The sequence below is a fragment of the Ceratotherium simum genome, chromosome 8 (assembly GCF_057802395.1).
Source record: "Ceratotherium simum simum isolate JZ-2026a chromosome 8, ASM5780239v1, whole genome shotgun sequence".
NCBI lineage: Eukaryota > Metazoa > Chordata > Mammalia > Perissodactyla > Rhinocerotidae > Ceratotherium > Ceratotherium simum.
In genome coordinates, this window is record NC_141907.1 from 30121664 (window position 1) to 30139635 (window position 17972).

The 17972-nt window shown below is 40.0% G+C and overlaps 1 protein-coding gene and 1 pseudogene across 1 annotated transcript in view; both read left to right on the forward strand.

Annotated features, from left to right (window-relative positions):
• Window positions 1-13670, forward strand: part of DTHD1 (death domain containing 1) — a 68029-nt gene extending 54359 nt beyond the window's left edge. The window contains exons 9-10 of the mRNA XM_004418967.3: window positions 6047-6104; window positions 10627-13670. Of these exons, the coding sequence (XP_004419024.2) occupies window positions 6047-6104; window positions 10627-10946 (378 nt within the window). The 3' untranslated portion in view covers window positions 10947-13670. The remainder of the gene's footprint in view (window positions 1-6046; window positions 6105-10626) is intronic.
• Window positions 1347-1773, forward strand: LOC106801643 (MORF4 family-associated protein 1-like; annotated as a pseudogene).
• Window positions 13671-17972: the final 4302 nt, after the last annotated feature.

The following is a 17972-nucleotide window of genomic DNA, read 5'->3' on the forward strand; positions in this document are numbered from 1 at the left end:
GCTGAGCGTTGTGGGGTGCCTGATGGAACGGTGTGGATACCAAGAGAGTAAAGCCCATGGGACTGCCAAAAATACTTCTTTGCCAGAAACTAGAGATTCTGCACGAGGAGGTGTGCACCAGAGCTAGGTCATCTGTGTGACACCAATGAGGTAATCTACGAATTAGAAATTATTATTATTACTGTATCTCTATATTACTAGGTATGTAAGAAGCAATCAGAAGTTCACTTGGGTCCTGACATGATATTGGAAATCTTCATCACTTTTTGGATAAAGATATTTCTTTTGTTCTCCCATGCATTCATTGGGATACCTTTGGGGTGCAAGTTGATAATTGGTGTAAGTCCTACTTGGTAGTGTTTTTCTAAGTGCAGCCACCATACTTCAGTATCTGTATTACCCAGTTTGCTTGTTATAAATGTGGCCTTATCTAAGTCCAACTGAATCAAAATGTGAGCTTACTTTTTTGCCTTTTTCTCAGGATTCATTTTCATGAACACTAAGGTTTGAGAACTACTGCTTTATTTTCTCAGTGAGTAGAAGATAAAACCCCTTGCTGAAAGAGTGGTGGGCAGGGGTGAGGTAGAGGTCTTGCAAAGAGTGGTAAAGATCTGAAATATCTTCTGTACAGAATGGTGGAAGAAATCTTCAGGGATACATAAAAATACTGCTGAGCAGCCTGGTGCCCAGCTAAAGCTGCAGACCCTAAATCTGTGGTGATAAGAGTCCTCATGATTATCCAGGGAGGGTCCCAATGGCTCTCAAGTATTTATTGAGGGTATGGTGTGGCAACCACATGGTAAATATAAGTACTGATATAAAAGAAGACAGAAAAGGATACAATAGGTTCTACCAGCAGTGTGTTCGTAAAGAGGTGTTAAAAACTATTAAAAAAGACAATAGGTAATAAAAACAAATTTTATTTAAAACTTCATGAAGTGAACAGCCTCCTTTCAAAGAACTGCAAAATGGGGCAGAAGGCAAGAAGCTTTTATAAGATGAATAAAGAAGAAGGAACAGACAAATAGAAAATATTTGATTGGCTGAGGCCACAGAGTCAACCTTGTTTGGGGTGAGAAAGCCCAGAGTTGGCCTGGCGTTTGGGGATTGGCTGACTGGATATGCTGCATTTGTGAAAGTTATCTAAGTTTCAGTTTGCTGACATGGCAACCCAGGCAGGAGAGAATCCATCTTGGGCCTAGAAAGTTATCTCAACAGAGGCACAGCTGTATTGTGAAAGAGGCCGCAATACACTGAGCTCTGGCTGATGGCTGGGTCTCAGCTTCTGCTTTTGTCTGTAGCTTCCCTGCTCACGTCCATACTGTGGTTCTGGAATAGCAGGAAAAATGCAGCCCTTGGACATCGTCAAGCTGGAAGAACCAGAGGAAATGGAAGTGCTAGAGCCTGAGGAAGATTTCTAGCAGTTCCCGATTGCAGTCATCAGTGAGATGCGGGAGAATATTGTGTCTTGAGCTCAAGTGCACAGGAAAGCATATATGTGGAACAGGAGCAAGTTGTAGGAAATGGAATTTATCCTCATCCAAATAAAAACGCAGGTGGAAGCCTTGGAGGAAAGTCCTCTGAATCATATTTAGAATGCAAAAAATGGAGTCGAGGGCAGAGTGACCAAAAAGAGTGAGAAGGCCGAGGAGAAGGCCGAGGAGATTGCAAAGGTGGCAGACTAGGTTGGTCTACCTAGTCCGTTGGATAGAGAAAAGCAATTGTCTTGAAGGAGGGTTGGCAATTTACAGCCAAAGGATTCTGGTCAACTGATGGAGATTGGCTGACACTCTGCAGAAGATGAAACTAGAGAACCTTCTGTTTTCTCTGTCTACATGCTGTCCTCATATACGCTATGTTTCTGCTATGGTCTGTGGTTGATGACCTCAATATGAGTTGTGACTGTTAAATGTTTTTGTTTGGGGAAGTCACTTTTATTTAGAAAATGCTCTCACATATGAGAATTAAGGCCTAGATTGTAAGCTCTTGCATCAGTCGTGTTTGTTCCTGGGTTTTGGTTATTTCTATAATTGAGTTGCTTTGCTCTTTCTTGTGTGACCAGATAGTTCCCTGGAGCTTTGGGTCTGTGTGTGACACATGAGACTCGGAGTTGGAGTTCTCCAGCTCTGGAGGTGCTGAAAGAGCTGCATTACTTCTAGAAGATGACTCCATGCAGCAACTGCTAAAGTAGCTGAACAAGGGACCAAACTTCCACTGGGAACATGATGGGCCTGACTTGACTAGGACTGATGAATCAGAAGAAGGAGTGGAGGATGGTATTGTCTGTATTTGGGACTTTAATTTCTGTGTGAGACCAAAGGAGGAGAGATGTATTTTGTTCAAGATTTAAATTTTATGTGGGACACTATCTGAAGTAATCTGTCTGCTCAGTTTCTATGGACAACCTAACTCAGCTTTATTTGACATGGAACCTAGAATGACAGATGAGATCTTGGTGTTCTGTATAAGTTGGTGTAATACCCTGATGCATTTCAGAGGATTTTGGGTGTAAAATAAAAGAGATATTTTCAAAGGCCATTGAGGGGCTGAGAAAGGAATGTGAGGACTGTCTACATTGGATCATAAACTGGACAGGGAATAGGTATCTTCAAGGTTCATAAGTTGTCCAGCTATAAATTCATTTGAGTAGCAGAATTGATAAGTATTTGAGGTCAAAAAAACCCTACTATGAGGGGAAAAAATTACCATGTTAATAAAGGTATTAATTTGCTTGGAAAAAAAAGGATACAATCAAGTACTGAAAGCCTAATTGGGGAGGGAAAATAGGCATATACGAAGGGCATTAATAACAATACAATATTAAGGTAGAAGATAAATTGAATGGTAGTGTATAAATTCCCAAATAAGAAACCAGGGACTAGAGTAGTTGATAAAAGGGGTGGAATTTGACCAGTGCCATGAAAATATGGTAGGATTTGAAGGAGATCATTGAAGTCAAGAAAAGATATCATCACATGAAATAAACAGTTTTTACTACCGTATGTGTAAAATGCATGTCAAGCCTTGTGAAGAATTAATGTAGGAACAAATTACATTATTGGTTCTCAAAGAGATTACAGTTTAACAAGTAGATCCAAGATCATGGCTGGTTCTTGGAGTGATGAAAAGACGCAACAAAGGGAAATTTTTGGAGGTGCCGTGGCAAATAATGTCAGGTAATATAATGGATGTGCCCAAGTCCAGTTTTCTGGGTTGCACACAAAAGATCAAGCTGGAACATGCATGAACTCAACTGAAAAACGGTTTGCTGAGTTTTAAGAATTCAATAACAGGGTTTTATTTAGGCAGCATGGAAAGAATAATCAGTAACTGAAGGAGTCATACCTACAGAGGCTTCTAAAACTCAAGACATAATACCCCTTTTGGGTGTACGTCGCTGTCTTTGGTTCCAATTTTTTTAACCACTTTCAAGTCATTGAGACCTGTGTTGTGCTTAGCGGCGTGAATAAGACACATCTGTACATATCCAAATTATTTATACTTTTATACTGATGCCCTTGGGAGGCTTAGAGTGAAGGGAAAACTGTACATAAGCTCCAGTACCTCCTTTTACAAGGTGAATGTGTGTTGGGAGACAGTTTACAGAAAGCTTGAGAGCCAGGTTTGGATCTGCCAAACAAGCTTCCTGAGCAGTGATGTGTTCAAGTGACATTTAAGAGATTGTATTCAGCAAAATAAAAGATACAATATTAACCTAAAAACAGGTTACTTGAGAGGAATAATGAACCTTCCTTCAACACATAGTAGAACCTGAGAAGATGCAACAGAATAGGACTTTTTGATTGAAAGAAGGAAAGAGAGGAAAGTAGGGAAAAATTAGATCCAGTCCTGCCAATGAAGGCATCCAGAGAGCCACATGTAGACACTGGGAATCTGTGGGAGGGGACATACATAGGATAAGCAGAGGCTTCCCTGTTTGGCTTGGAGCTGACCCTGAGCGCCATTGAAATTTAAAAGGTAGTGTGCAAGGCAAAAATAGTGCACAGACAAAAATCATACAAAAAAAGAAAAAAGAAGAGAAAGGGAAGGGGGCATTGAAAATCCTTGATGAAGAGGCCGTGTGGGAGACCATCATAGCGCCTGGAAGTCTGAAAGAGCCAGCAATTTCCCGCGCCTCCACAGTGCACTGCTCCTGTGGCTGTGCACCAGATGAAGGACTTGGCTTGAATTTTCATGGGTGTGAAAAAATATATATATTTAAACACTAGAATCACTCTCAGTGCATCAAGATGCCATGAGACATCTGTGAAGAAAGAATGATTGGGAATTATTTATACAAAGAAAGGAAAAATCCTAATGTGAACCTTGTCCCAGGCTCAGTCCAGGCCATGTGCCTGTTGATGGGAAAGATAGAATCTGCTGCACTGTTTAAATTGGTATTTCTCTCTCATATTTTTTGAGAGGTTTAAGTACATAGTTGACGTCTTGAAAATTTTATGCACTTATTTTGCAGTGCTACAGTATTAATATACTTGAATTTATGCTGTTCTTATGTTGTTTCTTAATCTCCTCCCATTAAAACTTCTTAATGGAAGTTTTATGTACATGTTTATGTAATGTTTACAACAAGAATCCCTACAAAATATGATATTCAGATTTAATCAGCTTGTACTGAGTGCTCATTCTGAACCAGACAGTGAGCTGTACATTAGCATAGAGCACTTACATCATCCTTGTATCATCGCTGTGAAGTAGGCTTTTTAAAAAAAATTTATTTTGAAATAATTATAGATTTACAGGAAGTTGCAAAATATAGTACAGAGAGGTCCTGTGTATTCTTGACCCAGTTTTCCTCGGTGGTGACATCTTCCATAACTATACTACAGTATCAAAACCAGGCAGTTGACATTGCTGCAATGTGTGTGTATAGTTCTATGCCATTCTATCACATGTGTAGATTTGTGTAACCACTGCATTCAAGATACAGAACTATTCTATCCCCAGAAAGATCTCCCTTGTGCCACTCCTTTATGGTCATCCCCCACCATCCCTGACCCGGGCAATCACTAATCTGTTCTACATCTTTATAGTTCTATAATTTCAACAATGTGATATCAATGGAGTCATAGAGTACGTGACCTTTTGAGACTGGATTTTTCACGCAGCATAATACCCTGAGGTCCATGTAAATTGTTGCATATATCAACCATTTGTTCTTTTTATTCCCGAATAGTATCCCATATTGTGGAAGTACTGTAGTTTGTTTAACCATTCACCTATTGCAGAAAATTTTAGTTGTTTCCAGTCCAGTTTTTAGCTGCTACAAATAAAGCTGCTATGAACACTTTTTTGCAGGTTTTTGTAACATATTTTTTTTTTTTTTTTTTAATAAATTGCTTTTCAGACCGGAGACTAAATAAATTGTCCAGAGCACTGCACAGGTTTCCAAACCCAGACGTTTTTACTTTATCTCCTGTGCTGTTTCCATGATCCCATATTAACCAAGAACCAACTGTTCTGCAGAAAGCATTGAAAAGTAATGACTATATATTTGATGACTTCTTGATAAAACATTGGTTTCAGAATAATATCTGCTCAAAGACTCGATTGTTTTTAGCATCATGGATGCACATCGATTTGCTCATTTATTCACAGGAACTATTGTTTGAGTACCCATTAGGTACCAGGCCCTGTGCTATTGAAGCAGGTGCCTGCCCCATGAGGGCTTGTACAAAATCCTGTATTTGCTGCATAGGGGTAGCTTGCTCTGTGTTCAATGGTTTTAGCAGTTTTAAATTTTATTTGGAAAATATTTATTCAGAATTAATGTGACTGCTCTAATAATATTTAAATGTGTATTCTTAAATTTAAATTTGTTGAAAGATTTGGGTTAATATATTTTGCCTTATCTTAGGAAAGCAATTGCTGAGCATGCATGCCCAAATACACAATCTAATTTTGCAGTATGCAAAATGCAATTCAGTACTTCTTTCAAACAGGGGTGAGGTTCAGATGAATTTTCGTTTGTAGCTTGTTCACAAATTAATGATTTCTTTGCTTATTCTTTGTCTCTTTCCTCCAATAGCATGAAAAATTGATCAACCGCCCACAGAGTACCAGAAGAATTTCTACAGATCCTCTAGGTAAGGAATACGTGCTGTGTCCTCATTACAGTGGTGCTCTTTTCCTCTTATATTTTCTATTTTATGGGAATCCTTTAATAAAAAAGAATAGAGAACTTTGCAATTAAGCAATCCTTAGGTTTATCAGCCTAATGAATGAATTTTCCCTTGGAAGTCGTGCACATATAGACCAAATCATTCTCAAATATGGATGTAATTAAAATTGTGTTAAAATCTACAAGAAATAGGAACCCTATTAGGTATTATTTTACTAAAATAACTAGTAATTCCTTAGTTTAGTAAATAGACAACTATAGTTTGTTCTGAAATATGGACTATTAAATTATAAATCTTAAATTGTGGTCACATCAAATCTACATTTGAAGGCAATAGATTGTATATAATTTTATTTATTTATTTTGCCCCAAAGCCCCAGTAGATAGTTGTATGTCATAGCTGCACATCCTTCTAGTTGCTGTATGTGGGACGCGGCCTCAGCATGGCCGGAGAAGCGGTGCGTCAGTGCGCGCCCGGGATCTGAACCCGGGCCACCAGCAGCGGAGCGGCAGCGGAGCGCGCGCACTTAACCGCTAAGCCCCGGGGCTGGCCCTGAAGGCAATAGATTTTAAATACAGGTATATTGGTATGAAATCACAAAGGAATCCTGTAATATTTGATTGTGGTTATGCGTAATTCAATTACGGAGCAATGATGCAGATTTCAGGGCAGAATTTCATACTTTTATTCTATTTTAGCCTTGAAATAATTCTTTTTGTGATGTTAATAGTTATACTGTGATAGTTTATTGGTCTTCAGAAGGCATCAGTGAGTGTGTTTTGACTACTGTGTCAGGCCCACTGCTAATGGCATAGCATTCCACTCAGGGGTTACCTTTATGGATTTGTACAGAAAATGTGCAGGCTTTACTCACTTACATTAGAAGTGAGTAGGATGGGAATCAACCTTGGTGTTATACACCCTCTCAGAGGCAATAAAACTGTTTTCAAAAAGAGAGCAGGTGATATAGCAAAAACAAAACAAAAAACACCAAAGCCATAACCCCAAAAACCAGAAAAAAAAAAAAAAACCCTAAACAATAACAGCAGTAGATGAAAGCCCAGCAAGATTAATAATGTTGTTAACTTTTGAAGAATTTGATGTTCAAATAAAAGCAACCTCACTACCACTGTCAACACCCACCAGAGAGCACAGGGTATGATCTTTCCTACGTGTACCAGGAAGTCCTAGGTTGTAACACAGTGTGGTCTTGCATGACCAATGACATCTGAGCTGCTGCAGGAAGGAGGATGGTAGATGAGGTTAGAGGAGAATACAACTATGAAAAGTTTTAAATGCTGAGTTAAGAAGTTTAGACAATGGGAGGCGCTTGTGAGAGATTTATTAACAAGGAGTGTATAAGATCAGATGAACTTTGAAAACTTCCCTCTATTAGTTGTGTGGAAGACAAAATTCAGTCAAATCTGAGAGCAGGGATGTGAGTTAGAACCCTCGTTTCTGCAATACTCCAGAAGTGATTAAGTGATTAAGATTGAGTCAGTAAGGCTGGAAAGTGGGAGAAGTGTCTGAGATATGTTTAGAGTTAGGACCAATAGGACTTGGGTTCAGGGGATTAAGAAATAGGCTTTGAGAAATTTGAATAATATTACATGCTTTAGCTTACTCAGCTGAGTGGTCACAGTCATTAAGAAAGTGAATAGAGTGAACGATCAGGTGGAGAGATGGAAAAGCCAAAGTACATTTTGATTTTAGAAATATGGAGTTTGAATCGGCTGTGGTATACAATGGTAAAGATAATTAGGAAAAGAATATTGCAAATGCTGTATTAGGATTTAGAAAAACAAATCCAAAGATGAAGACATAGTATATGTGGGATATTTCACATAGAGGAGATGGTTAAGGCAGTAAGAGTTGATGAATTCATTGACAGGAGAGGACAGAAATAGAAGGCTGAGATAGGAAGCAGTAATTCAACAGTATCAGGAGGCAGAGAGCAGGCAAAGGGGAAAGAGAAGGAAGAGGAGAACCAGGGCCACCTATGGAACCCAAGGGAAGGAATAAAATGCTCTGTAGAAGCCAGAGAAGAGGCAGACTGAGAATCAGCTGCTGTAAGTAGTAGTTAGGAGGGCTCTAGGAAGATTGGAAAGAAAGGCTGCAGCAGAGTTCTAAAGGAGGGCACAGAACCCCTAAACAAGGGTTTAAGGAGTGAGTTGACAGTGACAAACTCGAGGCATCAAGTTTACATTAGGTATGGAAAGATTTTACGGTAAAGGGAAGGAAGAGATAACCCAGTAACTTGAAAGAGTAGCAGAAGCAAAGAGGAGGCTTGAGAGTGTTTGTAAGGAGCATGGAAAGAACCTGTGGTGAGGAGGAGATTAAGAAACAGGTGGGCAGGAAATTACTTGATGAAAAACGCTGTGGGGGATGGAATCTGGCAAACATGGAGGAGTGAGATTTTGTAAAAAAGTGATTTTGAAATGAAAACAAGGTTATGAGGACTCAGGTCAAATGGCTTCCGGTAAAGTAGGAGAAATAGACACTGGCTGAGCGAAACAGAATGAGAGTGAGGTAGAAAACTTTTGGGGTTCTGCTGTGAAAAATTTTAAATTGAATTCAGGAAAAAGACTTTTTACTGGATTTGTAAGCCGCTAAGGGCTTAAATGGTGTAAAAAGCGAGTGCGTTGATCACATTCAGCATGGTTTCATAACCCTGGGCATTCCAGCAGTTGAGTGCAGTGTGAGTAAAGCAGGATTGGTAATGGACAAATTGAGAACAATGAAAGCTACAGAGGACAACCGATTTTAAGGTGGCTGCAAGATCATCATTGATGTACATAGCTGATCATTAGGGGCGGTATGGGTACAGAGGTATGTGAGATCCAGTAGAGATGACAGAATGACAGGGGGCATCAAAGGAATCGCTGTATTAGTGATGGAGGCAAGAAGCATATTAAGCAGGAGCAAAGGAGTAGACGCTGTGAAAGTTTAGGAGGTGGTGGTCAGCAGTAATATTGAGAAGCTGAGACCATGGAGGTGGAATAGTTCTGGCTGATGATGAAACATGAGGATTGGCCATGAAAGTCAGTTTCTAATATGGAGTCATGGCCCAGGTCATTGATGTTGACAAGATTAAGGAACCCTGTAGCCAGTGGTGTGACTGATTAACAACAGCATTGCTGATGCTGCTGCCTGCTGATGGCAGGAGATAGATGATGTGGGTGGGGAGAAGAAGGCCTTCCCATGTAGCGTGGACATTAAAATGAACACACTGCATGATGGAAGCAGGATGTTGGCTTGAAAGGGGTGATGGAGAACAAGGATGTGTTGGCTCCATTAAATCAGGTGCAATTTGTGTGAATAGGTAGCTGGAAGGAATAGTTGAGTAAAACGTGGCAGACATAGAATTCTTTGTTCACAGCAGACCAGGGAAACTGGTGCAGGGGTTAGCATGAGAATGGGAGAAAGTGACTGTGATGCAGGCTCCGGCTGGTGTATGGAAAGAGAGAGATAGTAGGGCTTAGGGGTTTTACTGAGAGTGATGGATCTGAGTTACACATGAAAACATAACCACCAAACAACAACAGAAAAATGGAATCGTGAGTTCAGGTGGTAGACGAGTCACAGGGTAAGGGAAGGGGCATGCTGAACATACAGGATATATTCAGAGAAGATGTTTGTGGTTCTAAATAGTCCGGAAGCCAGGGGAAACATAGGGGTAAAGGACCTTCCACAGAACTGCTCTTTGGGTAGTGGATCTTGGCGAATTTGTGTGTGTGGGTAGTTGAGTGTGTGTGTGTGAGGATTTCCTAGCTACTGGTATAATTTATGCATCAGATTAGTACTACGTAAGAAAAGTATTTTTTGAACCTAAAAATATCCTTTAACATAGTACTACTCAAAGTATGATTGGGGACCCCAGCATCAGCATCATCTAGGAGCTTGTTAAAAATGTCAAGTTTTGGGCCAGCCCCATGATGTAGTGGTTAAGTGTGCGCGCTCCGCTGCTGACGGCCCGGGTTCGGATCCCGGGCGCGCACCAATGCACTGTTTGTCAGGCCGTGCTGTGGAGGCATCCCATATAAAGTGGAGGAAGATGGGCACAGATGTTAGCCCAGGGCCAGTCTTCCTCAGCAAAAAAGAGGAGGATGGGCATGGATGTTAGCACAGGGCTGATCTTCCTCACCAAAAAAAAAAAAAAAAAAGTCAAGTTTTGCCCCCACTTTAGTCCTACTTAACTAGACTATCCGGAGTGGCGCCTAAAAACCACGTTAACAAGCCCTCCATGGAAAGTTAAAATTTGAGAAGCATTTCTAACCCTCTGCAATAGGTGGTTCCCTCAGAAGGTCCTAGAAGTGGTCAGGAGTCAAAGGCTCTTAATTGTACACCTGGGTGGTCCCAAATCTTTCTACTGCTCCGAGGCCAAACCAGAGAGCACTTAGATTCCCTGTGAACAGGTGTGGAGGGTGAGATGCGCACATCCTCCAAGAAAGAGTCCTAACGCTGAGTGTCCACGTGTGCCTGACAGAAACCCTGTGGGATAACTTGCTCTACTGGCTGGCAGACGAGCTTTCGGAAGAAGATGCTATGTGTCTCTCCACATCCCTCCCTCTTCGCCGCAGCACCATTCAGCTCATCAAACTGAAGAACCCTGATGATCTCACAGAACAGATCCATGCACTCCTTTGCTTCTGGAAAAAATCACTCCCAAATTCCACTGATAAACTTCGCCTTCTGGCTCGCCATCTCCGCAAGATCGGCAGGAGTGATCTTTCAGAAGAGCTCAAATTCAAGTGGGAACATAAAGTGTTCACCGAACCACAGCAGTGGTTTGAAATGGCAGAGTAATGCCAGCGTGTTCTTTCTTTTGCCCTAGAAAAGGGTCAGAGTTGGTTTTAAGATGGTTTCTGTCAACAATTTACTGGCAGTTTCCAAGTAATGTTGTTTGAAATGAATCTTTTTGATCAATGTGCTGTTGAGACAAGTGGAGAAGCGCTAATCAGACAATAAAAAGCAATCCTGGGTTTGAGCATCCTTCATGGTTCAGAGACATATGTTCTGCAAGCATAATTGTCTTGAGTTCAGCCAAACCTAATAGCATTTGTAATCGAGTTTGCTCTGTTTACGTTTTAATAGGTGAGGTTGCTTTCTAAGTAGAAAGGAAAGATATGATATACAGAATCCCTTTTTAAATTGTTATCTACATAAAAGGAAACTAGTTACACAGGATTCCAAGAAAATAATTCACATTGTGCACATACCATGGAGCCCACAGGTAACAATGCAAAATAAATTGGGCTGCAGAGCCCTGATGCTGAAGACAGCAAATCACTTTAAGAAAATAGACCAGCTTGAAATAAATTAAAATAAGAATAACATTTCATCCATTTACTGCCACAAACTTTTATTTTATTAAAAATGTAGCTTGGAATAGGGAAAATCTCATGTGAAATGAGGCAGTGCAGAGAAAATGAAGCATCAGTGAAAGTATTCAGGGCCTTTTTCAGCATCTTAGAAAAAACAACCTGCTTTCGAATCAGTTTGACAGAAACCTTATTACTTAAGCCCTCTATGTGCATCATTAAAAAAAAACCCACCTGTAAAAAAACACAAAACTAAAAGAAAAAAATAATAATTCCCAAAGCCCCTCCATCATTGATAATCCTGTTAATGTCTAGCGTATAAGCTTTGAGACCTTGGAAAACCTAGAGCACCTTCGCTGCCTGAGTCAGTGTGATACGAGTGGGGGATTACATTGGTGTTACAGATTCATTAATGCAACCATCAGGGCCTTGGCCTGCAAACATCAGTAGTGATTAGTTTATATTATATTATTATATTATTAGTTATATTATTGAATTCCTGAAAATTAATGACGTCACATGGAAAATTAAACATTTATATGGTTTTGAAATGAAAAGACAAGATTTCCTTCTACAAATTAACCAGGGACTTAGATATCTGTTTGGTTATATATTGAAAAAGAGGATTCCAATTTTCAACTACATTCCTATTAAGAAACATTTTGTTAGTCAAGATTTGTATTATTTTTACATGTTTCCAGAAAGGTACAATATTTTTCATGTGTTCTTGGAACGAAGAAAACACTGAAATGTTCATTGTTCTGACTACAAAATAAGAAAAAAGTAAAGAAAATAAAATTCGCATCTTATTCCAAAACTAGAGGTTACTATTATGAACATTTTGGCGTATTTTCTTCCAGTTTTGCTTTTTTTTCCTGGAAGGAAATGTTTCTATTTCTGTGTATACAGGTGTATATAAACACACTCACCTATGTGCTCACATGCACACACACACAGATACATGTAAATCCCCTCACACATACCGCCTCACTCATTCATCTCCTCCTTACTCACTCACTCGCATTTCCTCACACCCCACCATGTCCTTGCACCCCCATAAGGACTCTCACTCATGCAAACACACACATCCCCTCCCACACACCTCTCACAAACACACCCTTGAACACATACCTACCCTTTACACGCTCACAGTCTCACATCCACATGCATCCTCACATGCACCCTGTCACAAACAGGGGTCCTCCCACATACCCCACTCCCACCTCTCTCATACACACTTATTTACATGCAACCCTCTCACACGCATATGGTCTCTGATCCACTTGTACACTCTCACATATGCTTTCACAAACTCATACACACCTCACTCCCACATCTCATACACACATGTACTCATTAATATACACACCCCACAGACACACGCACACACACAAATATGCCATCTCACATTACCTGTACACCTTTACGTACGCAATACACGCTGACATGCACACTCTCTTCTCACACACCGCATTCCCACCTCTCTCTCGCTCGCTCACTCTTGCTCTCTCACTTTCACACACACACACTCACTCATTCACATACTTCACATACATACCCTCACAGGCACACATCCCTTCACACACACATACTCTGACACACATTTTTTCCCAGAATTAAAAAAAAATTGCTTATATTATTGCAACAGTAAAACAATACAAAGGTATATAAAGGAGAAAATGAATCATCTCTTAGGTAATCAAAAGAATCAGTCTGGTATGTGGCATGTGGCTCGTGTGTTCAGTGTGCCACGTCCACACCCCACACTTGTGCACCCAGCTCTCTGTCTTGTGGGTTGACCTGTATGGACCACAGCAGCGATGTCTCTGGCTTCTTATTGGGTCTGGGTAACAGGGAGCCCCAGCGGGAGACTGGGTGGAGGGAGGAGACTGAGTTAGACTATTCCCCTTCCTTCTTCCCTTTGTATTCACCAGGGCCAGGCTGTGTCCCTCAGCCAAAGGCCACTGCTCCCCTCCTCTCCAGGCAACTCTCTCCTGGGTTTTGGGAACTACTCCTCTTCGTATCTCTTTGAGTCTAGGGGTAGTAACAGCTCTATGGCTGCACTACCCTTGTGGTTCTCCTGTACCCTGCCCACCCTTTTAAGATAAAACCTCCTGTAATTATCCTAATTTGAATGTATCATATGTTTTGTATTGAGACCCCGACTGACACTTTTCATAGGAACTTATGCATATATTTTTTTCCAGAATGGGAGTCATATATTATACATACAGTTTTAAATATTACTGTCTTATTTTAAATTATAAGCATTTTCCAATGTCTTCAAATGTTTTAATAGCTGCATAATATCCTACTTCATAGTCATACCATAATTTTAGTATTAACTATTTTTTAAAATTTAAAAAATGGAATGATGCAGTATGTATTCTCTTATGTCTTGCCTTTTTATTCAACTTTATGTTGTTGAAATTCATCCATTTTGTGTATATGGCAATAGTTTGTTCCTCCTTACTAATGTTTTATATCCCATTATATGCATGTACTACAAATTCCATCTCTATTCCACTGTAGATGGGCATTTGAGTAGATTCTAGCTTGGCACTATCATGAACAATGTTTTATGAATATCCTGTACGTCCTTTTAGTGAACATATGTATCTATTTCTTCAAGGTATATACCTAAGAGTACAATGATGGGTTACTTAACTAACTTAACTTTCCCCTTTTGTGGTATATTCAAGTGACTTCCTTCTTTTCATAAAAATAATATGATGACAGCCATTTTTCTACCCATGTATGTAAATTATTATTTCGCTAGGATAAATTTTTAGAAATAGAATTACTTGCTAGGAACATTTTTAAGGCTCTTGATACACATTGCCAAATTGCCATTTTATATTCTAATCATCATGTTATAAAGATTCTTAGGAAAACAGTATTTTTAAGTATATATACAAATGAATTAATCTGAGGCACATAACATGATATTCTATATCCTAGATAAGCCTGGATTTTCTTCGATTGCTCTATTGAGGGAAAAAAGGTATTGGCTTAAATCTTTTACAATATTTCCTCTACTAATGAGGAGTATATTCCATTACCATTGCCATTTATAAAAGTATCAGGAGAAACAATATGGTAGACATGTGGACAGATTTCAGGATGTCAGAGAGCTTGTGGTATCAATATATAGCTAAATTCCAATGAAAGGAATGTTAAATTCATTTATTCAACAGATACACTGAACACAAACTCTGGGACAGGCAATCTGTTCAATGCTAGGAGCACAAAAATGAGTAAGAGACAGTCCCCTGGGTTATGTTTTCTGTTTAAGTAAGAGTGAGTGACCGAGATCAACATATTGTTTATTGCCTGCAATGGACTAGGCTCTGTATGCTTTGCCCTTTACAAATATTCACTTATTTAATCCTCCCAACATCCTGTAAGGTAGTACACTGCCCCATTTTATAAGAGAAGGAACTGGAAATTAGAAAGATTGAGTGCCTTGCCTCAGATAACAAGTGAGTGACACAGGCAGGATTCAAATGCAGGCTGTTGGCTTGGCTCCCACCATATCATGCTGCCACCAAGCTAATGAGAAGAAAGAAAGGAAATGGAGATGTCTATTAGCCTAAACTTTCTCTACTCCTACTTCTCATTTTGCAAAACAACATTTCTAATTCATATCAGTGGTGCAAATAGATATTAGTTTGGAGGCTAGGTGGGGGAGGGGCAGGAGGTGGGAGGGGAGTGTGATGTTGACGTGATTGATATTTGTGTTATTGCAAATTGACCTAACACAAATTGGTGATGCATAAATCCTGGGTTATTTGCGGCAGGTATGAGTAGTCACCAATAATTAGAGCTTCTTTGCCACAACTTGGCTACTCAGGCACATCAAGAGCCCTTCAAAATAGTGGTTGCAAAACAGGACCATTCAGCACTTAAGCCTTGGGTATCATTACTGAGGTGCCTGCTTTATAGCATAGATGGGTAAGAACGCTTCTATCATTGAGAGCCAATCTACATGTCTTGAAATAACATCAGTTTCACTAATGAAAACCCATTACAACCATCATTTTGCTAACTATTAAGCACCAAATTTTACAAATAAAAATTTCTAACATTCATTATTCTAATTAACAAGACCTGTGATGTTAAACTACAGGTCAAATGCTTATCATACCTGGAGTGTAAATTCACGATTTGAACAACTAATTATTCCTAAAAAAGTGTAGCTTAAGTGAACACATACACAATATCACATTGTATATTCTGAAGTATTACAGAGTAAAATTGAAACACCTTAACAAGTAAGCTAGGTAGGATTTTTATCATAATCCAGTTTTCAAAATAGCTAAATTTTGTGGGACAAGTTCTGTTTTCCTAGTCCAGTGTTTCTCAATGGCTGTCTTACTGGCACTTTGAATAGAATATATGTATTTTGAGTAACTGGCTCATGCATTGCAAGCCATTCAATATCGCTGACTTTTATCCACCAAATGCACAAAGCACCCCCTCACCCTGGTAAGTGTGAGAAACAAAATTCCTTCCACGTGGTTCCAGTCATGGGGCAGTGGGGGGTGGTTGGGAGAGTGTAAAAGTGCTATAACTGGACTTAAGAATAGGGTACCATGGACTTTAAGAGAGGGTGCTGAGAACCACTGTTTTAATGAACTTTCGAAGCAGGGCATAAAAGAGGCAGAAAAAGTTAGGGGAAATTTAGAACATTACAAGCAAAAGAGGGCCCTACCTTAAACTCTTCAAGTGCTATCGGTGTTTGCAAGAAATGTCCACTGCTGTGTGATGACTTGCCCAGAAACATTCTCAATGAGGGGTCTTCTCTGTATTATAATCCAGAGCTGTGCTATAGAACAAGAAGTTTGTCTAAGGTACAGAGTCAGGCTCCCTGAAGTTAGAGGAGCAGTAAGAAAAGGGAAGTATTGAGTGAGGTCAAACAGTGGCTGACGCAGGTCCTGGGTTTCCCCCGTAGCTTCGCCAAGCATGGCGTCTGTGATCTCACCTCATCAGAATGCCCCTGTGCTACGTCCAGGTGTATCGACAGACGTCACACCATTTAATCCTTTACTCGCCCCTTCTCCCAGGTTTCCTCCACTGGCACTTTCAATTTCCTCTACTCTGCAATTAATTATGTAACAGTAAATAATTTACATTTTAATTATGGTTATTATTTATTTTTTGTAACCCCCCCACCTTAATGCATGCTATGCAAGGGTCAGGGAGCTTGTGTCTTTTGTTCATTGATGTGATCCTCTTAGAACTCTGTCTGGTCCTCAGTGAATGTTTCTCTGTTTTGTTACCCTTACTTCACAAATGAGAAAATTGTAACTCAGACTTAGAGTGATACCCAGCCAGTGGTAGAGCCTGGATTAGAGCCCAGGTGGTTCTGTTTTCAAAGTTCTTCTTCCTCTACTTCTAACTTTCTGCCCCTGGCTACCCCCGCTCCCCACCCCCGCCCACCCCAGTCTTCTGTCACTTCAGGTAATGTTTTTCTAGTTCCCTAAACACCCAAGACTGGGCTAATTGTCCAGGGTACTCTATACTTAAGTCTAGTTATAGCAATTCTATACACTGTTGTAATTGCTTATTTATCTGTGTTTTTCTCCAACCAGTTTGTAGGTTTCTTGAGGGCTGAGACTGAATTTTGTTCAGCACTGAATTTCCAGTACCCTGCACAGGTTCCAGCACATAGTAGGCAGTCAATAAGTCTTTGCTGAATTAATGCATGAATAACATCTACACATTGACATGCTAGGACTCTCTTTTATTGTTCCATCTACCTTCTGGAAGCAACGCTGTGGGGGCAGATGTCATGTCTGAAATGGTAAAAGTTAGCTCAGACAGTAAATATCTGCCCTGCCATTCATCAGGCTCGAATAATAGACACAGATGAAGCCAGCTGCAAAGTTAGCAGGATTCAATATTAGTCCCCAAAACACACTGCAGCTATAAAGTTATAAAGGGTCTTCTTTGGGTGACTGCTGCTTTCTTACACACTGAGAAACTGCTCTCCAAAATCATAGACTATCAGCAACTTTGCTGTTTGAAATCATATCAGCAAGAAAGAAATATCCCTCTCTTACCTGGAGGATCTAAGTCACTTTGACACAGAAAAACATTCTCCACTGACAACCCAGGTGTAAAGCTTCAGATAAAGGGTTTCTGGATACAACATTGCACACCTATCTCAAGATTAATGTTTCCAAGGAAACAAGGCTCTAGGTCCACTTTGCAGTGCGGACCTGATGTTGATCCCTTTACATAAGCTCTGCTTTGTTTTGAGGCCATCAAAACACTCAACTCCACCCTGCTCCTATGTCCTAAAATAACTCTGTCTTTGCCTTTGTCTAGTGAGGCACCATTGTTCCTTTGGCATGCAATCTCCCTCATTGCAATGAGTCAATAAACTCTACTTTGTTGAACTTGAGGTGTGTTCCTTGTGGTCTTGGGCTGATTGATTGGGCTTTGACAACTTTGCTTCTGTGCTCCAGCCCAGTGCTTCTCAAATTGGCTGCACATTAGAATCAAT